The sequence below is a fragment of the Athene noctua genome, chromosome 2 (assembly GCF_965140245.1).
Source record: "Athene noctua chromosome 2, bAthNoc1.hap1.1, whole genome shotgun sequence".
Lineage (NCBI taxonomy): Eukaryota > Metazoa > Chordata > Aves > Strigiformes > Strigidae > Athene > Athene noctua.
Window position 1 is genome coordinate 107,685,464 of NC_134038.1, and position 24,347 is coordinate 107,709,810.

At 40.8% G+C, this 24,347-nt stretch overlaps 1 protein-coding gene across 7 annotated transcripts in view; it reads left to right on the top strand.

Moving 5' to 3' along the window:
- The window catches only part of CRHR2 (corticotropin releasing hormone receptor 2), a 160,656-nt gene that overhangs the window by 87,335 nt on the left and 48,974 nt on the right, over positions 1 to 24,347 (top strand). For 4 of the 7 annotated variants that reach the window (XM_074899832.1, XM_074899834.1, XM_074899833.1 and 1 more), the window contains 3 exons: positions 2,789 to 2,874; positions 9,362 to 9,468; positions 23,795 to 23,912. In XM_074899832.1, the coding sequence (XP_074755933.1) occupies positions 2,789 to 2,874; positions 9,362 to 9,468; positions 23,795 to 23,912 (311 nt within the window). The remainder of the gene's footprint in view (positions 1 to 2,788; positions 2,875 to 9,361; positions 9,469 to 23,794; positions 23,913 to 24,347) is intronic. The other 3 variants (XM_074899837.1, XM_074899836.1, XM_074899838.1) reach the window with 2 other exon arrangements.

A 24,347-nucleotide genomic window follows, 5' to 3' on the forward strand; every position in this document is an offset into this window, starting at 1 on the left:
CTGCTTTTGTTTCTGAGAGGTGGCTGATACTGGAGGAGATTCTGAACTAGAGAAATTCAGAGTTTGAGTTTATCCTACTCTTTTTCAGATACTTACCATGTAAGAGTGGTGTGACAGCTCATAAGCCCAGCTCACCTGCTTTGATGTAGGCGTTGTGTAGGATTCCTGTATTTGCACTGAAAGAGAGCTCAGAGGCACATTTTATGGGTCCTAATAGTCTAAGTGGAGGGGTTACACATCAAAATGGAGGTGAAAATGGATGGCAATCATTACACTTGATCTTGCTTTGCTGATTGTGACCTGTTCTCTAATAATTGTTTTGGACAGGAAACATAAGACACACATTTATCTTCTGAAAAGAAAGTTTTAATGACCAGGGATGATGTACTGCAGGAGACAGAGACATCCTAACCTGATAAGGTAGAATACATGGTTGGTGATGGTTCACAACTCTGCCATCGTCCTGCCAGGTCATTTTCAGGAAGTCATGTATACATGTTTTGCTTCTGTTTCTGTATCTGTAAAACAGAAATAATAATAAGAGGAGAGGGAGAAGTTAGTGTGGATGCAGAGAGCACTCCTAATATTTACTTTCTTTTTCAACTAAGAGAAATATTTGAAGAGAGCCATGGAGTCAAAGGGGTCTTCTTTCCATAGTTTAATACTCCCCTCTCTTTCACCCAGCTTCAAGCTATTTTTGCTTTCAGTCAATTTCTCTTCTAAAGGCAAGTCAGAAAAGAACGAGTGGTTTTCTTTTTGCATGGATAAATAACTCCTTCATTCAGATGCACCTTTGCCTCTCAGGTACTTATATAGACCCAGCTGGACATTCTGAGTGCCTCGTAGTGTTGGTTGTGTTTGTGGTCTCCACATGTGAGCTAAGATACAACAAGGAAGAGTCAGAATGAATAAAACAAGGGTTTCATATAAGCACTATCCTGGAAGTGGGATTTAACATCTGACTAAGCATCAAAGCTTCCCACTCAGTGTCTGGAGAGTCAGACATTTTCTGCAGAGTCTCAAAATCAGCAACCGTTCTGCACAGAGAGCTTCAGCACTGGCCAAAAGGAGGGGCAAAATACAAGAGCTTTCAGGATGTAACTCAGAACCTGAATTCCATCCAGACCTGGTGCCAGTGGAAGGGGGTAAAAGGTGTCCATTTAGCTTGGGATGTTGAATAATAATAATAAGCAGAGCAATGAGGAAAGAATTCTTATCATCTGTTTAGCCTTCAGGGGAAAATTGCACCAAAAAATTACAAAGAAAATGGCAGTCTATACCTGATTCTCCAGTATGAAAGAGAGGGAAGTGTGTGACTTTGTAAACTAGTGACAGATGGAAACTGAGGTCCTTTACTTCTAGCACAAGTTTCTGTCGTTGACCTAAATGTCACCAGTCATTTTGTTTTATTTCATTTTGGCCTTACCATTCCAAGAAAAAACAGTGAAAAAGTGCAAATAGACACTGACAATATGAAATCCAATGATCTGTATGGATATGGTGTAATTTGGCGCATCTAGGTAAACTACTTCTTGTTGCTTTCCATGTGAACTTTCCTTCTCTGTAGGAAAAAAATACCTATTCAAAAGTCTTTCCACCTTTTCAATGGCTGTTGCCAACAGCACTTTTAGAAATGTTCAGTCTGATGCTTTTATTTGACATCTTATTTTCACGATGGCTGGGTGCTGAACTAGCATTGAATGACCATGGCAAATGCTCAGCTGGGTAAAGGGCAGCAAGAACATCATGAAGAGTTAGTTCATTACGAAGTTGTCTGTGTGTTTCCTTTGGGGATCTTTCTGAATTGCCTGTTTTATTTTAATTATCTTGTTTCTAAGACACAGTTCAAAATAAGCATGGAAAGAAAAATGTTGCTTGGGATTGGATGTGCTTTTGATGGGTGGAGGAAGGTAGTTTGTACAGCAAAGCTACCTAGCTTTCTCTCTGAGTTCCCTGGGATGAAGAGGAGTGCTTGCCAGAAATTGAGCTCCCCTCCTTGCCCCCAGTATTACTACACACAGTTCACAGAGCTCCCCGGGGTGACATTGTGATTGGACATGAAACCTGTCTACTTCAGTAAAGTAATTTGTGATTTTCACTTACATTCTGGGAGAACTGGCACCTTGGAAAAAGATCAGGAGTGGTTTCTTTTACACACTCCTAACCTAGGTGTATGCATTTCTGAAATACATTCAGAGACATTCCCTAGCCTGTGTGCCCCAGAGTTGGGATATGTGGTTATCTTGCTCCTTTTTCAGGTTCTTTGCAGCAGTTTTACCAATAGCGTTGTTGCACAGAAGGACTGGAAAATCCGTATCTCCATGTATGTTTCTTCTAGTTTACAGTAGGATAAATAAGAGGGGAGTACAGCAGTGTTTACCATATCATGTTACACATATCATTCTCCTAGATGGAACACGAAAGAGCTAAACCTTTCTGCCTTTTTTTAAATACATCATTTAACTGCTCCTTAAAAGACTATGCGAACATTAAGCTTTCTCTTGCAACATTCTTCTCATGCCTTTGCTGTCTTCTGAACCCATATGCTGTAAGAAAACTTTATCAATAAGTATCTTTAAATACTTGTTGTCTCTAGATGTGTTTATGTCCTTTATTTCTCATCTCCTCTCCTCAGCAGGCTGTTGTCGTCCTTACAAAAGTGGGATAAGTTGATTTTCTTTGTGAATAACCTGTTCTGTTAAACTTTTCTTAAATCTGTGAAATTGGGAGACTGTTTACGAAGCCCAGCACAGAGTGTTCATCTCTCTTTTATTTTGGTCTGTACCAGGAAATGCCTACAGAGAATGCCTGGGCAATGGGACATGGGCTTCCAAGATAAACTACTCTCAGTGCGAACCTATTCTGGATGACAAGGTCTGTATTTTTGTCTTCATTCTTCTCAGTGACATTTCTCAGCATATATGAATGCAAAACGAAGTTTAAGGTTAACATGCTAATTTGGAACTTCTGAGACAGATTCCATTTCTGTCTCTGCAACAAGTCCTCCCTGTAAATTCAGGCAAATCACTAATCCTCTTTCCGTATCTGCTACTCACATGGTTTTTAAAAAAGGGTGCTTTATTACACTCTGTCCCTGATGATGTATGTTTATGCAGGTCCTTCCTAGCTTTGTTCAGAGCCTACAGCTGCTACAGTAAATGTTAGTAATAATAGCAATAAGGCCAAAAGCTTCTTTGGAACTGAAAAACAGGCTTTCACCAGCTGATTCCACTCTGTAGCTGTCAGTTCTGAGGTCAGAGAGGCCATCAACAACTGGCCTTTACAGATCTCAGTGTCATTTTTCCTTCAGCAAATATGTAAAGGGGCAGCAACAGAAAAATACATAAAAAACAGACTCGGGTTCCATCTGTCTTTAAAAGACTGAGAAAATCTTGCATTATACAGGATTTTGCAGAGTGAAATTAGCATGTAGGGTTAAGCTTCTTCAGAAAGGCTGCAAGCAATTATGCAAAGTGCTTTTCTTGTCAAATGTCTCAGCTTTTCTTGGAGGCATCATAGACATTCATCCTCGCAGTTTAAACTTTCAAGCCTTTCATGCCATGTTCTCTTCCTCTTCCTCCTGTTTTGAGTGCTGTGATGGGACATGAGCACACATCAGTTTTGTGCTGTTTCTCTGCCAGGGGTGACTTTCCCCTCTAAGAACCAGAGTGGAGCGCAGCAGCTCAGGCCTGTTAATGTCTTGAGGTCCATTCCACTCACTCCGTCATTGGAGTTGTGCCATGCCAGTTCCAAACAGGGAGAAGGAAGACAAGGCCTCACCTGCTGAGGGCTGCTTGCAGAGCTAATCTAGATATAGTACTCAGGAACTATCTGGACTAGTGCTGTACCCAAAACAGTCATGATGTGCTTTGGCTGTGGCCCAGCATCCATCCAGTAAGATCCATGTTGTTGCTGAATGTGCACTTTGACAAGTCAATCAGAAAAGAAATAACTCCACACCAGCTGCTGAGGAGTGCCTACTCTTACCCACCGGGTAGATAATTTGGTGGTAGCCCACCACCCCACCACCCACCCCACCGCCCCCTCCAGCTTCATTTGCTGGAGGCTTCTAGAAAGTAAGAAAAAATGTACCAATACGTGACTGCCATCCAGAGGGACTGATACATATTCAAGGTGATCTAGCAAAGTGGAGAGGATCCCATTGAAATTTAAGCTGATCTAAGTCAGGACCACCCCAGTGCAGCCCCTTCTTTCGTTTCTTTCCCCTTTAAAATGAAAAACTAACTTTTTTCTGAGGTTTTTTTTGGATTAATCAGTTCCCTAAACTGTCTTATTGCATTATTCAGGAGTGCTAGGGGCAGTACAAACAAGGGGAGTAAGAGCATGACTAGGGTTGAGGGGCACAGCAGACCATGGTAGCAGACCTGAGTGAAATGGATTTGCACTCCTGCGAAACTACCCTCTTAAAAAATGAGCAACAGGGCGGGTGTCTAGCAGCCAGCACTGATTTAGAAAATGGGGAACAGAGCTGGGCAAAGACTTGAAATCTTTGATGTGGTTTAGCTGGTATGAGAAACCTGAGCTGATAGTAGCAGTCCGCTGTACCTGCTCAGGAAAATGCTGCTGCATTTTAATGACACTCTTTATGTGTTTGTCTGCAAGACTTGAACAGTTGCTATCTCTGCACAAGCAAATACAGAGAAGTTTTATTTGAAGAGTCTGGAGAAGTGTTGTGACTAGAGGACAGGATTATTTCCTTTACTCTGTTTTTGCTTTTAAAAACTTTGCAGCTATGGTGATAGCTTAAAACTTCTTAAATAGCATGTTCCTTAAACAGATGAAAGTGCAGATGTTCCCCCTCCCTTGTTTGCAGAAGCTTAAAACCTCATTTATTAGATCTTTCAAGATTTGCAACAAGCTTTGCAAATATTAATATTTGCGAATATTTTTGAAATCTCTACATAATGCTCAGTGTTACAGATGAATACTTGGGTTGCTTTGTGATCTAAAAAAAAAAAAAAGAAAGAAAAATCCCCATGGATTTCCCTAATCCTCCATTTTGATTAAAGGTGAGATGCAAGCACACATGTGGATCTGTTGTTATTTATTGACTGATCCTAGCAGATGCTAAGCATCAGCCAGGAGGTACCCCCTGTGTTTTGTGGTTTTGTGGTTTAATATAGAAAACAACACTACTTTCAAGCTTGGCCGCTCACAGCCAGAGTGCTGAAGAATGGCATGGTTTGACTTCAAATGTAGTGATTGATACCTGGGACAGGAATAGGGCTTTTCAAGATCAACCCCATGTCCAGTGCTACGTGCTTTATGACAGAGTGTTGGTAATGTAGCAAGGAAATTTTAGATTTTTTCAGCTGTGGGTCAGTCTTAGGACAGCATAATCTCTGCAACGCACATTCACTTGATTACGTTAATACATCACTGCTTTATTTGCGGTCAAGACCTGTGGCAGTAGCTGAGAAGACTGAGCTCTGGGACTTCTTTGCTCCTAAATTCCCACTTCGGCTGGGATCTGGTTGCCTGCATGTAGTTAGTTATGTGTTGTAGTTTAAAACGCCCCAGTGTGTCTCCATGCATCTGGCAGGTGTGACACAGGCCTTCTGGAATACCTGTTCTTCAGCAGCAGCAATTGGAGATCAGTGACCAGGACCAACTAGGCAGTACAGAGTCTCCTGAGTGCACCTCAAGGGACACTAGATGCCTCTGTGTGTGTAACTTCTAGCCCTTGCTTCAGATACTGGTTCAGATGTTGGGTAGATACCCAAATGTAGGTGTCCTAACATCAGACTGAATCCCATTCTCTGAACAATCAGTTAGCTCCTTCTCTAGACACAGGAATCAGGTACAGAAATAATTTTGATCCAACTGGCTGTTTGATGGCATGTGTAACGAATGGAAAGCCTACAAGCACCTGTGTCCAAGGGACCTTTACTGCATCTGGCACAAATCTGTGGTTCTGTTAGAAGACAAATGAGAGTGTCAGGCAGCAAAAAATATATCGTAGCCTCCAAAAAGAGCTATAAATTAGGAACTTTGGTCTTGTCTATTTGGCCTATGGCAGATGGATATGAATTTGGTTCTGCTAATGTTTTGAGGTGGTTTCAAGCTGTGCAGATGAGTTAGCAGCACCATGTTGGACAAGTTAATTTATCCTGCTTAGAAGCACAGTCACGTTAGCCACAGCTACCCAGCTTCCAGCTGGCTCAGAACAGGAAAGCAGTGAATCCAGAGGCATCTTGGATGACAAAGATACTTCCCAGTTGTTTCTGAAAGTCTTTGGAGGGAAGATACGGTGTCTTTAAACTGTACAGGCGTTGAGATCATCCTGGCAACAGGAATAAATCTGAAGTGATTTAACTGGGAATGGAGTGCAGAGCCTCACGGGAAGACATGTGCTGTAAACACTGGCAGGACCTTGTCAGGAAGTTCAGTTAGAGGGAGAAAGATTGTTGTTATCTGGAGAGCTAAGACTGTTGTTATTAGGTGGTTATTAGTTCAAATCATTAGCTGGTTTGGTTTGGACAGGTTAGCAGTCACATCCTAGCTAAAGAAAAGGAAAAAGTCTTCCAGAGAGAGTGACTTCATAATTAGCCTGAAACCTGGCTGCAGGGAGCCCAGGGTACCGTAGATTTGCAAAACTGGTACAGGAAAAGACATTAAGTTGTGATTCATCAGTTTAGCTGATAGAAGCTGGCTGGAAGATAATTCTGCACAGTCTTATGTAACATGATTGTCATGCATAAGGTACGGCATGGAAGAGGGCTCCAGTGATGTGACCTGATGTGGTTTGGAGAGCAAGGCTAGCAGTGTTCAGACCATCTCCTTTTCTATCTCTTCTCTAAGGTAACAACCCTCCTCCTAAGCCTGAATAGGATTTAAATCTGCATTTTAGTGAAGTGAAACTGTTACCATAAAAGCTGGCAGAGGAATATTGGGTAATTCATGGAAGCAGATAAATACTCATGGAAGCAGAAGAATATTGGGTAGCAGTAGAAGGTTGTTACCATTTTAAATGTATCAGCCTTCAAGAGGGTGAGACAGAAAAGAGTTATGCAAGTATTTTACATGAACTGAGCTTTGGCCAACACATGACTGATTCTGGGCACGTGTTTTTCAGCCCTGAAGGTGTTGTCTCCAATTCTACCAGAGATGCAGATTGCATGTAGGCTGGTGGAAAGTGATCTCGCCACCCTGTCAGTTTATTTTACATAGGTACTGAGGCAGTCTTGTTTCTATGATATTTGAATTCGCCTTCAGGAAACCTTAATAGTGTCAGCAACAGAAAAAAAAAAAAAAAAAAAAAGAGTTGTGCCTGTTTTTCCTTCAGTGTCAGTGCGTCAAAGAGGAGATTAATTCTGGTTTTCTTCCAATTAATTTTCCCATGTTTTGAACCATACCTGCATAAAACTTGAGTGAAGTTTAAATAGGGGCTAGGAGCCAAAGGAGGGAGCTGAAAGGGTCAGGTTCAAAGAGCAGGATCCTTGGCCTGGGAGAAACATTGTCATCATTCATAAGATTTCTAACACTACATGAGCCGTTCTGGATGATGCTCTTAGTCACGTGGTTTACTTTTATGTAGTCCTGTGAGAAGCAGGGAGTTAAACTCTATGATCCTTAAAGGTCCCTTCCAACTTGAGATACTCTGTGATTCTGTGAATTAAGCAGGAAAGTAAATAAGCAAGGCAGTTTGCCAGGACACTAGCTGAAAAGTACAAAATTGCATTTCAGGTAGGCACTTTAGATCAAATGTGTTTTCTTCCCTTTTATGATAAAATGTGTTTTGTCCCTGTGACTTAAGGATAAATAAAACCCGGTGTGGAATTCAGATCTTGTAGGTTTGGTAGTTTGTTTTTTTTTCTCCTCAAGGCTATTCAGAAAATGGGCCTCTACATGGAGAAGTTTATTTTAGAGGATTTTATAATAGACTTAAAAATACCTTACATGGTTGAGTTCTGTCCAGAAACAGCACATTACTCCATGTGCTGAAGACAGAGGCAGGTTTCATCATGAAAATGATTCCAAGAGTGTTTGCTCACTCTCTGGCAAAGTACTGGAAGATGCTATCTTCACAGAACAATGGAACAGATTAACTACAGCTGCTGGTTGTAGTTTCATCCAAACATTCATTCACTGATAAAATCCTTTGACTGGAATAAAATGTTAAGGGAAATTGTTAGGAAAAAAAAATGAAACAAAGGAAGTTCAACCAAAATTAGAAAACTCATGCCATTTGTAGGATTTTACTTTTATATTTTTATCACAAGGGGGGGAAATCTAGGTGGTTAGTTTTCAGAGGTTCCATTCTTCTGAAGGAGGACAACATCCCAAAGTGGGGAAAGATCTGCTTTACCTGAAAAGAACCAAATGTCAAACTACTTTTTTTTTTTTTTTTTTTTTTTCAGGGGGAATTTATTGTTTAAGTAGCAAACTTCTGTCAATTTTTAGCCAGCTTCAGTATTTATCTGAATAGTGGTTTTCTACTTCTTCATATCCATCAGACAAAGAAAGAAGATGCTTTTCTTTTCTCTGAAGCCAGCAGCAGCCCACCAATAAAGAATGTTCAGTTACTTTAAGGTCAAATTTTGGTCACATCAGTAAATTCACTGATTTAGATGGGAGCACTTTTGTACTTAACTTTTTGTTTACAAGATCAAGAACCTACCAATAATCTCCTCATCATCCTAGGAAATAGACACTAATACATTAAGTTTCACTTCATACTTGGGTTGCTGCTAAAAACAGCAGGATCTCTGGTTCATCAGGCTCTCTTAAAACTGAAAGGACACCACCAGATTCCAGCTTGTTCAGTTCTAACCTCAATTTGAAAATAAGGACCATGGTTTGCAAGGAATGTACCTCAGAGAAAAATCTGCCTGTATGGAAAGGGCTTATTATTTATTCTTACTGACAACTGATTCATTTTTGTATGAAAACCAAACCATTGGAGTAGGAAAGTAGCATAACCTGTCTCATTAAGACCATGCAGTTCTCTAACAAAATAATGTTCTATAACTTTAGAAACTGTGAGAAGATGTGTCTTTGGCAGCTTTGACACCCTAAACTGACAAAATTTTAAAATAACATAATAATGAAAATAAGAAATACTGAGGACATTGCAGAAAAAAAATGGGGGAGAAAACACCCACTTATTTGCTAAGATTTGTAAGAAACTGTAAACAAATCCCAAACTGAAATGAAACCAAGCTTGTACTTCTGTGCCTGGGCAGCATGTTTGCCTTATACATAGACATCAGCCCTGGAGCTATTGTATCATTTTCAAGTTGAGAAAAGTAATTACTGTTTCCTAAACTGATTAACTGTTCCTTAATGTCAGTGCTTAGAGAGTCATGCTGATTTAATCATGTTATCTCTTTACCTCCAGAGGAAGTATGCGCTCCATTACAAGATTGCTCTCATCATAAACTACCTGGGGCACTGTATATCAGTAGGGGCCCTTATAGTTGCCTTTATGCTTTTCTTGTGCTTGAGGTGAGTAATCTGCTTGCATGCTTCTAACTTGGTTGGGTGTGTGACACCGGGTTACTCAAGCCCTCTAATAACACTGTCCAGATTGGTTTTGGTCTTGAAAAATGGTCATGGAGTTTACACTCCCAGGCATGTACATGGTTTCATTGACTGATGCTTTGGGTGAGCTGTAAGGTGGCTTCTGTGTGTAGAGCCTAAAGCCCATTTATATTCAGGAAGAGAACTATACATGATTTATTGATCCAGCAAAAAATTCAGTGAGCACAGAGTGCTTCATTAAGGGAAACCGGGATTTGAATGTGTCAAGTTGCAAGTTTTGGGGGCAAGTTTTCTTTTTTTGTAAGGCAGTACATGGTAACATAGAGCATTTTGCATACCCTGACAGATAATGCCCAGATCTGGACCAACGGAGATAGAATGAAATCTTTCTGTTTTGCTTTGGGTTAATTTCAATTTTTCTTCATTAAAGAACTTATAACTTTTCTTAAATAACAAGAGAAACATCTTTAGAGGAGCTTTATCCCCACCACTGCTCATGAATGCAAATAAATGTAACTGCTCAGAAACACTTCCCCTCCCTGGTTCAGTGGTACAGAAGGTCAAATGAAAGAAAGTCTGTGAAGAAAAGTTAGGGCTACAGGCAGAAGAGAAATGTCAAGAGGGAAGGAAACTTAGTGGAAGGTAATAGGTAGGTGTTCATCAGTCATCATATGTATTGAATGTACACAGCCTGAGTCACGGGAACATATTTTAATAGGTGTGGCCTGGTTGGATATTTCTGTATTATTTGTTGGATTACCTGACTGGTATTTTTGTACTATTTGTGCTGTCTTGTCTAGGACCATTCAGCCTGAACTTAGAATCAACTGCACTAAGTGCTATGCAATGATAATCCTTGAGAAAAATCTTATACTAGTAGCAGAGAAGATACAGGTGGAGCACCTCCCTCCAGGATTACAACATGATGATAGGCAGTGACCCAAGTGAAAGAATTACTGCTGTCCTAGAGTGGAGCATCCCTATGAAATTATATGCTAAGTTTTCCCCTTGAGCATTCCTAACAAGGGGGTCTTTCTTATTAACAACAGGAATCTTCTTTCACTCCAGCATCTATAAGCAGAATAACCTATGCTAGTGGGAAGAAAAAAAAAAAAAAAAAAAAAGCTTAAAACGTAACTTAAAACATCCAGTGGGAATATTTATGGTGCATCAGTTTAAACTTCCATTTCAACTTTTTACTGTGCATATAATGTTAATTCCCATAGTGCTTGGAGACCTGAATTAATTTACACTGAATAATGAATGCAAATTATTCATTGTAACTATATTCCCTGCTTTGATGCTGAATCTCTTATAAATGCTGGAGTAAATAGCACAAAAACATTTAGATAATACAGTATCAATGTATCCAGCTTCTAACACAGAAGTAGCCTAGCTGATCTCTTTTAAATTGTTCTTCTGGTATTTAAACTTTAAGATTTAAATTTTTCAGTAAACTTCAGCATTTAAAGTGACCGCAGCAGTTAAGTACTTCCCTATGCATGATGTGAATTAAGATAGACCATCTTTTCAAATTCCCAGTGTACTATGCAAAAAATATCTGATGTCTAGCTAGCATTAATGAGCACGAGCTCCCTCAGTGTCTGTAGAGTTATACCTGTTTTCAAAAATTCTAAAGATGCTCCAGTGAAGGCAGTCCAGATTCATGTTCTGTTACAGATTTCCCCTACACAAATTCTAGGTTATGCACATCTTCATCACACTTCCTTCTTCAAAGTGTCCCAAGAACAAATCAGTTTTGATAATTGAGTCTTATTACTTGGGGCTTTTTTCCCTGTTTTAGTTTGGATGGAAGAAGGCATCTACTGATAGGGTGCGATGAGAGAATTTAGATAATTCCTGGCTAAAAAAACCATTGGAAGACCTTGAAGGCTATATCTGATCATCCCACATCTTGGCCTAAAGTAGAAATATATCAGTTTCTTACTTCTGCCCACTTCCACCCATCTACTTCACTCCAAGAATGCCTGCTGAGGAGGAAGATAGAGGAGACCGCTGTGAAGAATCAAGTTCTACAACTACTCCATATTTTTATGTTTCTCACCCATCACCTGCTTGATTTTCCTTTGCTCTGTCAGTGCAGATGGCATCCCAAAAGCAGTCCTGTCTGAAGGAGGAGACTGGAGCACACCTGCTGTATTGGAACATAACTGCTAGGAAGGCTGTGGGATCTCCCACACTGGAGGCTTTAAGAGCAGGTTAAATGTCTGGTTGTCTTGGCAAAAAGTGTTGCTTTGGTGATCAACTATTGAGATGGGTATTCTGCTTCTGGAGATGAGCTTCACCATTACTGTTGCTGCCCCAGCCCAGGTAGCTGCACTGATGGGAAGCTTAGTCCTAAGCTGTGCTGAAGCGGGAAGGGGAAAGAACTGAATCTAGTCCCTAGTCTTCCAAATCTGTCCTATGTCATCTTGTCCACAGTTCCTGTCTTCCTCAGCTCCTTATGCAACCCTCTGTCCTCCATTCACAACCCTCCCTTCACTCCAGTAGAAATGTTCTACTGTCCTAAACTTCAAGGAATCATGAACCAAAAGATATTTTGAGGGTCAGAAATCTCAGATGTAGCAGCAAGTAATGAGATCATCTGTCATCTGTGCTTCTATTGCCAGGAGACCCCAACATAACTGGGAAGGGAGGAGAACTCAGCCAGGAACTCCCTTTTACTGTGAAGACCTATTCCATCCTTGTTTTCGCCAGTTCTGTCACATATGAACCAATATTTTCTTGGCCGTGCAATGAAAAAATTAGCCAGTAAACATTTCATTTAGCACATTAATAATAAAAAGTGAAGCCCAGCTTCTGGGAGAGAGCTTGATTTTTGAGGGCACACTGTCTGAATGCCAATTAGTCCTTGAGATAGCTCTAAAGATCTAAGTCAAGGATAGTTCCTCAAGGTCTAAATGTAGGTGCTCTTAAAAGTGTGAGAGCCATGCTGTCTCTGTAATGCAAGGCAAAACAAGCACACAAACAAAAAAAAATATGCTGAGGAGGAAAAATGAGGAATTTGTGCATAAACCGTATGTGCTGTAGAACTGCATTGATCTCCAACACAGAATCTGGAGAGCTGCTCAGGACACTTCACAGGGCATTGTTAAATGTATCTGTACTATTTTGAATCTCATAGTCTGTGTGTTCTCATTAATAGTAAAGGTTTGATCCATCCCTCAGGTGCACACAGGCAGTTCCTGCTGACATTGCTCTCATCGTCCCACATAATCACATTTTCACACTAGCAAAGCAGAAATTTTCTACAGGAGGAATCCTGCTATCAGTAATACCAATCAAGCTGAAGGGGGGGCGAGCAAAAGGATTAAAACACTTCTTTTGTTCTTTAGAATCATGTTTTTCCTTTACTGTTGCTGATAATGCAGAAACCCAGATTGCTTTGTTCCGGCTTTTTTTCTTGTTAGTGTGCCATTATACTGGCCTCTGAGGTGGAATGAGTCCTCTGTAAAACTCCTGACTTGTTACTAAACAATGTGCTGGCAATGGCTGTCTGTGAGTAACCTGACTGGATTCAATCAGATGTTTTATTTGTGCAGTAGTGACCAAAGAAGAAGTATGGGAAGACAGATATTTAGTCTGGGAAACATCTAAGTCCCTGCTGAGTTTTGAATCCAATAAAAAAGGATGGTGCTGAAAGGAAGATAAGATGAAGATTAAAAATGACATGTCCTTCTGCACAAGTTGCTGGATAAAGGCAGTTCTAAAAAAACCAAACCCACAAACATTCGTATAACATCTTTTGTCATTAGTATGGTGGTAATGAAAGCAAATTGAGGATTTAAGGGAAATGTTGCTTTCCTGTTGCCCCTAAATTTACCTCTATTTCCCCTTTAAAATATCTGATGTATTTTTTCTCATAGGCCTGAGCCAATGTCCCTTTTCTTTCTTATGATTACAGTCAGATTTCCTAAATCTCACGTATTTTTTCTCCCAAAAGACTGAAATATTTTTTTCTTGAAAAAACATAAGTCACTTCTTTTTTTTCCTTTTTTTCCCCATAACCTTCTCCCAGGGTTTAGGAGGATCTACTTTCCATTATCCTCCTGTATTCCAAGCTCCTTTGAACTGCCTCTAGATCTTCAGTCTGGCATGCAGTTGGTGAGACTGCTACATGCCTCTGTTAGTAAGAATGGAAGAGTTTGATTAAATGCTTTGTAGAAACCTGTCAGAAGAAATGTAGAGCATCCATACAGAGCAGGTTTCCGAATACAAAGTGATCTGACACCTATCGGAGCCTAGATACTGAGGATATAGCAAGTGGGTAAGTGAGCTGCACAATTTGTACTGGTTTGCACTTAAAGGTCATCTGGTATCTGATGTTATCAGAGCAGAACAGACTTCAGATCTAAGGGGTAGTCCCCCCATCCTTCCATACGTACCATTCTCTTGTGGAGCAAGGGGAAAAAGGGCAAGTCCCAGGACAGGGCATCAACTGAATTAATGAGTTTCTGTCAGTGCTCCATTGTCCCCTTCATCTCCTGGTTTTCCACCTAGCCTAGTTAAGTCTAATCCGTCTGCCATTTAGAATAGCAGAGCCTTAAGTAATGATTTGGTCACATGGCATTTTTTAATCATAATTATTTTAATCATAAATACTGGTAATTGCAGAGCATGTGTTCGGCTGTAGGTTGAAGAGAGCACTCTGTCCCACCCTGTAAAAGTCCATAGTAAAGTTCTCAAAGCAGGGCAGGAATGAAAATGATAGAGCTCTGTAAATAAGCATGTGTGCAATGAGATGGTCTTCGCTGAATACAAAACATCTGAAGTACCTGCACTGCCTGAAACCATGTGAAGTGTCTTATCTCACAAACTCAGGTAAAGGACAGAAGCACTTTTCCTATTGATTAACCTTAGGCCAATGTCTTTGCTTCTCACTGCCTTTACTCACCCCCCCGCCTCTCATCTCGTATCTGTATGACTTGTTCTTTAGACTCTTTGTATAGAGCCTGCCTAGCATAGAAACCACAGAGGAGAGCAGAGCCCTCATGAAGTCCTGGAATAATACCAGTAATTAAAAGTGTGCTCAGAAAGCTATATTCTTAAAGGGGGAAGGTTTCATAAGCTGCATCTAAAATAGTGATATTGTACCCTAGCAATATGAAGGCTGGCAAGAGTATTATTGATGCCTATAAATACATGACTGTTGGATAAACATTAGAAACTGAAGAGCTACTTAAAATCAAGGACAATGTCAGTGCAAGAAGAAATGGATATAGACACTCTACAGTGAGTGGATATTAGAGGATGATTTCCAACCCACAAAGCAGAGGGATTCAGGAGCTATGTAATGGAGGAAAAGTTTACCGGGGAGTTAAACTAGAGTTTCAGGAATTTATGAAGGACTTTTACTGAATTACTTTCTTGACCTGATGTTTGAAGGATCAGGAGGCCACTTCCTACTCTGTGCTTGAAATATGTTCCTACTGGTGTATTTCTGTTGTTGCCAAGATTTTAGCCATGAGGAGATGGATGCTAACTTGTTTAAATTCTGGTAATAGAACTGCTCTGTGCAAGATTAGACCTATGTTGACTGACTAGCTAAAATTTGTCTGTGCTCTGTTCTCTTTTTGATGATGATAGAATGGTTTTGGGAATGGTGGAACAAGCCTTGCAACTTTTCCAAGGTTTCAGAGAAAGGGAAAAAGCAAATCTTGGTCTTTACGGTTTAGATATGAATCATGCTCAGAAGTGCAATTTACTTCAAAAAAGAACCTGTCCTGAGTCATCTCTGGGAAAAAGAATCAGAGATGTTTTTCAAGTCTAGATGTTTAGAGCTATCCACTACAAATACACCTGAAGGTGTTCAAATATTAAATGGTTCAATTGCAGTTTTCATTCAATGAATTGCACATCTACATCCCTCCACTGTAGTTGTTCAGTACCCAGCCACCTTCTCTTCTGCCTAATCTAAAAGATGAATACTGCTGATTCACATTACTCTATCAAATAAAACATGAGAGGCGGAAAATCCCTGATTTGTGTCACCCCTAAAAGGAGCATGTGCCCCACTGCTAGCACGCAGACTGCCTCTGCATGTTATGGACACAGCAACTGCCTTGGGGAGGTGCCGAGGTTGAACCACTGGAAACATTTCCACATGCACAGGAGCACCATGAGGCTAATGAATTTAGACCAAGCACAGGAATGAATACTTGGAAGGAGCAGGCTATAGATGATCCTATATGGTCTTTCCTGAATTTCTGGCCAAATACTGAAAAATAATGAAATATTTCACACCCTGTTTTGGTGGAAATGAGGCCAAGAAGAGTATAAACAACAGCATCAGTGCCTCAGACTTTCCTCCTTGGTTTATCTACACTGTATCTGCAAAGGTAGAGAATTTAATAAACATTGCTAATTGCATAATTGTATTAAAAGCAAAAAACCATAACCTCTGAATTCCATAGCTGGTCATTTAAATTAATTTTCCGTCTGATTTTTTTTTTTTTTTTTGTATAATCCCACAAGAGCACTATGAATGAGGACTTTCTACGCACTTTTTTATTTCTCAAACAGTAGCTGTAAGCCAGATCAACCACTATCAGCTCTCAGTGTCTGGCTTCTGAAGTCCTAACTCTAATTTGTGCAATCCAGCTGCAGCGGTCACTCTTCATAGAAAACATTCAACCTTCCACAGTCTGGACTGATAACTACAGCCTGTGTCAACAGGGAAGTGTCTTAAATAAACCCCAGAGGGCTGTAGCCATATACTGTGCTCCTGCTATGCTAAAGCTGGTTTGTTATAAAACCAGAGCTGCTAGGTAGCTTCTGCTAAAAAGACACTTTACAGCCCCATTTCCTGTTTGGTTCAAAAATGACGGACATCTGACCTCCATTTAGCAAAGCAAATTAGAGCAGATTCCTAAATCTTTTTTCAACCAGCTAAACCACAAGCACATGCTGTACTAAATGAAGTCATCTGTATTTGACTTTGTCATTCCTGTGAAAATAACAGAGGAATTTTCTCCAGCGGAAGAGCTGATTGCACAGTCAAGATTGGAGCCATATTCTTAGACTAGCGTATCCACTGACGGGGTTTTGATTAGCCCATATTTAACCACATAGTTCTCAGGGGCAACATTTCTCTTTGTACACTGACTAGGAACAAAGCACAAGCTGATGCAGTGTCCTATAGTTATCCATACTGTTCACCGTTGGCATGCTCATGGGTAGTTTGCAGAGGGCCATTTTTGACCCCTGTTCACCATGCTACACCAGACAGTGCTGGGCACAAACACTGACTTGAACAGAGTCAGTCTGGTCCTGCCCTGGGGCTGTCCTGCCTGTGGCCCTGTTCTGTGTTGTGTTGGCTGCATCCTTCCAACCCTAGGAACATCAGTGCTTTAAGTCTTTGTGTCTAAAACAGGCAGAATGCCCCATGTCCTGTGATTAAAAATTGGCTTGAAGGCAGGAGAAAGAAGCTTTGGAAAAGGCTTAGTGGAGCACAGATGGTTCCACAATGGGTTTATTTTTAGGGTCTATGCATATCCTAAACTCTAATAGAAGCTGCTGCTTCCCCTCTTCACCTGAGCGTTTCACCCCTGTCCTCATAATAAAGCTGTTATTCTCTTCCAGGGTTTTGTTCTTCCCTTGCAACTGCCCCTTACATTTCCTGTGGGAATATTTATATTCCCCCAGGCAACTGCCACCAAGAAGCTCATTTTCCCTGACAACCTCTCCAGCTGCTTTTCCCATCTGTAAGCATTAGGAGTACCAGAATATATGCACTGATTGAACATGAGCACGCAGAGGAAACCGTGAGGACCTCAGGGGAGGCCTCCATGTGGATGAAAGCAAATAGGCCATGACAGGCACAGAGCCTGGGAAATAATTTGCTGTTAGGTATTCTTCCCACTCCATGCCATTTATGGCTTGTCCATGGGCTTTGCCTGCCCTAGAAAAGGCTAAAGGGGAAAAATATTTTTTAAAATATTGTCCATAATTCTCGTTCCTGCTTGTTCAACAGTCATGGAATGGGAAGGACTCCAGGACGATGCGCTCAGATTTCTCCTGCCAACAGTTTTCAGACAGACTTTGGGACAGCAGTCTTAATTGAACATCATTATTAATGGAATACTACATGAATTAATAGAAGGTTTCCAAGCTTCTTTAATAAAGTTATCATTTGCAATTATTTCCATGCAGATGATTCAACTAATTCAGCTAGCTTTCAACCATGCTGGCACATTATTATGATTGCTAATGTTAATTGTTTGTGTCATGCTCTGAATCAGAAAACAGTGGCTCTGCACATCCCAGAGGAAAAATACCACTGTATAGATAGAGCAAGGAAAAAAACCATGAATCAACAGAAAGCCTACTCTGAGTTTTACCAGTGCTATTTTAGAAACCCTTTCATAGAACTCCCATTTCTGAATCAACGAGGCCACCTGTACAGAAAGAGTTGTTAAGATTTTCTGCCTTTTCAGATCTCAGCATTTCCCAAGTCAAAAGAATGGGTTTTCTAATTCTCTGCTTCCTGTATCCAATCATACAATTAAAGTCATTTGACAGAAATAATTAGCAGAGTGTCCTTTCTCTACCAACAATCAGAAATTCTTTCTGAGCACCTCTGACACAGGCTGCAGTCAACTGCTGGAGAATTTTCTGCTTTTTTTTCATTTTTTTGTCATTGTTCCTAACATGGAAGCCCAGTTAAGACATCTTGCACACCAAGCCCTTCAGGATGCCAGTGGTATGATACCGAGTCAGGGAATGACATTTGGGCTTGAAACAGGGCCTGTTCTCAAATCAGATAAAGAGGTCATTATGTTTAATTTCCCACCATTCATCTGGCTTTTGATTTACTAATTAGGAAGGCCAAAGAGAAGTATGTTTGCTTTCACCTTAATTGCTTCTTTGTGTCTAACCTCCTGCTGTAGAGCTGAAGCTAATGCTCTTATGGGGCTCTCTCTGTGTGCAGTGAATGGGAGACATGTGCTCCCAGATCATCTTATCTGGCTTTGGCCAGAACAACTGGAGACATACTCTGTGACTCTCAACTCACTGGAACACACACATTTTACTGTACCATTGTCCCCAAATTCCTGTAAATATATAATCATAGAGTAGTTTGGGTTGGAAGGAACTTTTAAAGGTCACCTAGTCCAACCCCCCTGCAATGAGCAGGGACATCTTCAACTAGATCAGGTTGCTTAGAGCCCCGTCCAGCCTGACCTTGAGTATTTCCAGGGATGGGGCGTCTACCACCTCTCTGGGCAACCTCTTCCAGTGTTTCACCACACTCATCATAAAAAATGTCTTGCTTATATCCAGTCTAAATCTGCCCTCTTTTAGTTTAAAACCGTTACCCCTCGTCTTATTGCATTACCCCTGTAGCCCTGCTCAAAAGTCTGTCCCGATTTTTCTTATAAGCTCCCTTTAAGTACGGAAAGGCTGTCGTAAGGTCTCCCCAGAGCCTTCTGCAGGGTGAACAACTCCAGCTGTCTCAGCCTTTCTTCATAGGAGAGATGTTCCATCCCTCTGGTCATTTTTGTGGTTCTCTTCTGGACCCACTCCAGCAGGTCCATATCTTTCCTGTGCTGAGGACTATAGAGCTGGATGCAGCACTGCAGGTGGGGTCTCATGAGAGTGGAGTAGAGGGGGAGAATCACCTCCTTTGACCTGCTGGCCACACTTCTCTTGAGGCAGCCCAGGATATGGTTGACTTTCTGGGCTGCAAGCGCACATTGTCAGCTCATGTCCATCTTTTCATCCAGCAGTACTCTCAAGTCCTATAATGCATAAATATACAAATATGAATATTTTTGTATATATATAATATATAAATATATAAAACAAGGTACTTCATAATTCAGTCTCTTGTGAGGGAATACATTCATGCCAATCACTGTGACTCTAGAAAAGTTCAATTCACTAATTTATAATACCTCTCAATGTGTTTCAAATTCCACCTCCTGCCAGTTACAATGCAATGTGAATTCCTTTGCAGTGCAGCCTGTGAGGGCAGTTATTGCCGTTTCTGCAGCATAGACCTGCTAACTTTTTCACTCCACAGAGTGAAGGCAATAATTAATCAAGGAGAAAGGAACTGTGGAGCTCATTGTCATAGAAGACTGTTATGACTCAAAGTTTTCAAAAAGGGACAGGTCATTTTCATGAATAACAGGAGCATTTAAATTTAAATTAAGGCTTATAAATTTAAGCTAGCTTCCATCTACTAAGAGCCAGGAAAAGACCTGTGGAGGACAAATTACCCCTATGAGTATTATGAGTTTCTTCCTCAGGCTTTTAGATGAGTGAGTATGACAAGGTCGGCTTTGTCCTTTCACCAAACATTAGCTGCGCTGTAGGTCTCCTATTACTCACTAGCTTTATTGCCCAATTTGGGACATGTCCTTCATTCACTGTCCACCCCAAACTCCAATCTGGCTACATAGATAAACTTTTTGCACAGGATGATCTCCTGAGCCCAGCAGAACAGTCTCATGTGAATGGTGTCTGAAATGAAGGGACCCTCATCTCAGTCAGTATCCCTCTAGTTGCTTTACCCATGTTAAATTATGATAATAACATTCACTGGCAGTTCCTGTAAATGAGAGCAGTTTCCTCAGGTAGCTGGCAAGAGATCTTTCCCTTGTTACATCAGTTGACTTAGCTGCAGTCCTCCACTACTGTGCCCTGCAGCCTCCGTGCTATATTAACCCTGCTGTTTCTCTCTCCCCAGTATGAATCTGACACAGTTATTTCTCAAGCTTTTCCTGCCCTTGGCTATGAATTGCATTACTGCCACTATGATTTCTTTGCTAGTAGTAGTTAGGAGACAGAAACAAACAGAAACCATGTGCTCTGGGCTCTCTACAAACAAATATAACCTTTCAGTCTCCAGTTGAGACTCCTACTAAAAGAACAAGAAAAGCAAAAAAAAGGGAAAATATTAAAACCATTCTATGTCTGAGGTCACATCACTGCCGGAGCTATTAAGAAACTCTGTGGCACTTTCAGGCCTATGTTTCTCAGCCTGACTATACTGGTGTTCCCATTAAACCCGTACCTGCTATTAACACCAGCAGAATAGTGGCCCACACATCACAAAAGCAAAACCTGCCCCTCACCTGTTTGTGCTGCTTTGCCAAGGCAGCAATGGGGTGGGGAATATGACTGGGGAGAGACTGCAGCCAGAAGAGCAAAATGCTTGCTCTACAGCCTCTTCTTCATTGCTCTGTTAGCCCCGAGACCTGAAGCTTTCTAGGAGGTGAAAACATCTATTTACTGTCTGTGCCACACACAGTGTCTCAAAAAAGGAATGGAGCCGTGGTACAAGGTTGCTGATACCTGAAGAATGGCTTTTGCTAAAGGTAGTGGAACACTGGGAGCCAACTGTCACTCTTTCATGTCCAAAGCATTATTTCACAAAGCTTCAGGCTTCATCTTGGTAAATTCCAGCTGCTGGCAACATTTATACTTTACTTAATTTTACACCAGGAACACATCTTCCCTCAGCATATGTGGCTTTTTGAAAACAAGGAGAGTTTTGGTCATAATTTTCTGTAGAGCCTGAGAGTTCCCAACACAGACCATACTCTCTTGTTCTGGGTCCTGAACAGACATCACTAACTTTGCCTCTGTCTGAAGCATCCTGCAATCCAGACAAAAGCCACTGGCTAGATGCAGGCTCATAGGCACAGAGGACAAAACAGTATGAACCAAGTAAGGAGGGCAAAGATCATGCAGCCAGTAGACGCTGAGTTTGTCTTTATGTTACAAGACACAGAAGAGAATGTGATTTTGATGGCTAGGATCCTACTCGGGGGAAAAGCTCTTTTTGTGAGCTGAACCAAAAATTCTACAGCTATTTGTCTGATCTGGTTTGCCTTTGTGGCCAGTCCAATGTCCTGCTGTAAGTCTTGTGAGAAGAAGTTTTCTTCCAGCCAGGTTTAGTGATGTTTCAGCATATGGGATGATTAAACTACCTCTAAATGGAGGCATGCAGCAAGGATTTTTTTTCCACTCCTTTATCTTCTCATTTTCAAAAAATACATTCAGATGACAAGTGTGCTGGATCTGTTTTGTTGTTAGATTTCTCAAAAGCAATTAATTTCATGTCAGTGACTCTACAGTTTGACCTGAATTTCCTTCATTTCTAGTCCCCTGCTTCCCTCTCCCCCTAGAAGCAGTGTTTCAAACTCCTTCCTTAATCTGCTAATCCTTAACCTGAAGGGAGTGAATAAAGCATCCAGGTGAACAGCAGCCTCAGGACATGTATGTGCAGAGTGATCAAGAGAGAGTGGACCTTAATAGCATGTTTCAAAGTCTGTCCAGAGCCAAATGGTTCCTGGGGTTCAACATGAAATACAGTAGATGTTGGTTGCCTAGTTTCTTTGAAAGTCTACCTGTGAACCTTTGCCTTTTGTTAGAGGTGAATTTTCAAAGTGAAACATGTCTCTGATGTTCCCTGGTAGCACAGCTTAGACTAAGAGCAACGCTTCTGGGTTTTGTAGCCTTAATAAAAGTGAATGGATCTGAAGTTTTTTTCCAAATTTACTCCACTCATGAATCACTCAGGCTCTCAAAACCAAATACCAATTTCATACCTGGAGCCTGAGTTGTTAAACTCAGAGGACGTTTTAACATTGACTCAGTAGGTTTATACCTCTGAGCATCTTTCTGTAAATTGCAGTATCTCAAATGTGGGAGGTCCTCTATATTTGTTTTTTTTCTGGATTTCTGTGAAATATTTTAGAGATTTGTGAGGCTGAAGGACATAACAGAATTGCATCTGGCTCTAAAACTGACTAATCAAGTCCCAGGAAAAGTGTAGTAAGTGTTTTATGATAGCAAAATAGTATTTGTTATTAAGATGTCTGTCTTGTTTGTCATGCAAAAGACCTGAGGCAACAGCAAAGTTGGTTACTGGATTATGCTTTCTGGTTTTGGTGTCACTGGGATGAGCCACAGTCAGTTATCGTTGAGCAGGTTTGAGAACACTGCTTTCTGTGTTTGTCCCATGTTATTTGACAGCTTCCTTTGCAATCAGGGAGACTGATAGGGCAAGTGCAGGATCCTAACCTGATGATCCTGGGAAATGCACTGGCTGTTTGAACCCCTGTGGAAGTAATTTTAATAACTGGAGTGTTTTGCATTAGCTGAGAAGAGATCATTTAATTGAAGACAGTACCTGCAAAACTGTGACTTGGCACTTGCCTTCCTTTACCGTTTCATAAAGAATGAGAAGACAAATGATCTTGTCTTAGATGACTGAATCGGTAATAAGTAGCTTTCTGTCTAGCTTCAGTGATACTTTGGTTGCTGGCGTCAGCATCGTGCACCGGCTGCCTCCTGGAGCCATTTTCAGCAGCAAGCACTATTTAAGATGTCCCCTCTTTTGTTTTATGGCACTGTGTCCCAACTTAATGTAGTTCATATTTTACATTGTGCTCATATTTTACATTGCATCAGAATGGGGGCTGGGGAAGGACTAAAACCAGACAAACATTTTCTGGTGAAGGAGAATATACAGCTCTACCTTGTTTAAGAAAGCTTGATACAGCCGACTAAGCCCAGGACTGAAAACCAGGCAGTCCATGCTCTCCTATTGCACTAATGGGTCTGAAAACTTTGAACTTCACACAGGTGAACCCATTTAAGAGACTAACCAAATGTAAACTATTCCAGTTTTGCCACTCCAGCACAGATATTTGTCACTCCAGTGCAGCCTGGTTGTTTAGGGGCCTATCAGTTCTTATTGTGCTAGGGATGGAGTGGAGGGGAGCAAAAGTTATAACCAAAGATGAAATGACCATTTGAATATTTGAGTCTTTCTAGTATATCCTGTTTCACTTGCTTGAACTGATTCTGGTCAAAGGAAGGTCCTCATGACAAATTGTTGTACATGGCTTTGCAAAAGTTATGCTGTGGTTTCTGGAATAAAGGTATATAGCAAGGAAAAGAAGCACAGATTTTGCCATCCTCCTGTTGCTGTTTTGTATTATGCGCTGTATTTATGTTGTGACTACACTGCAAAATCCAAGTTTTGGTTTTGGTACTGGCTGTGCAGTTTACCCTGGGAGCCAGAGAATGGGACCAGACCAGATATGCTTGCTGATAAATATATAAGCTACAGACAGCCTCATAGACTGTTACTGTTGACCCACTGAACAGACAAACCTCCTGCTTCATATCACAAGAGGTGGATAATTTTGCAAGTGAACAGAATCAGCTTGTTTATTTTATATTGTCATTAATGTTTGTGTGTATATATTCACTATAGATGATGATGATTTAAATGTATTTCCATGTTTAGGAGTATCAGATGCTTACGGAATATTATCCACTGGAACCTGATCACCACATTCATCCTGAGGAATGTGATGTGGTTTCTACTTCAAATGATAGATCACAACATACATGAAAGCAATGAAGTAAGTGCTTGGAGGTAACATGTCTCTGCCATATAGTTTGGGGACAGACAGGGATGCTGAATCTGTTTGACTGGTAGAAATATTACAAAGGACACCTATCCACATGCTCAGAGTGACTTTCATGTAATTTCAAAAAGATGAAGAAAATTAGCTTAGATTTGCTAAATTTTCATTTATTTCCTCATTACTGAATATCAATGGGGGATTTTAAAGTAAGAATCCCACCCAAAATCTTCTCTCTTATCTTCACTGACCATAGATACTTTCCAAATGTATATACTGTAAGACACGGTATTGTGGGAGCCAATAAATTTTGTGGTTCTCAAACATTTTTGTCAGAGCATCTTTCAGTGATGTGCACCTGTATAGGGAAAGCATGCATTCCAGAGGGCAACATGTCCATGAACGTGGTACAGAAATAATTGATTTGGCTGT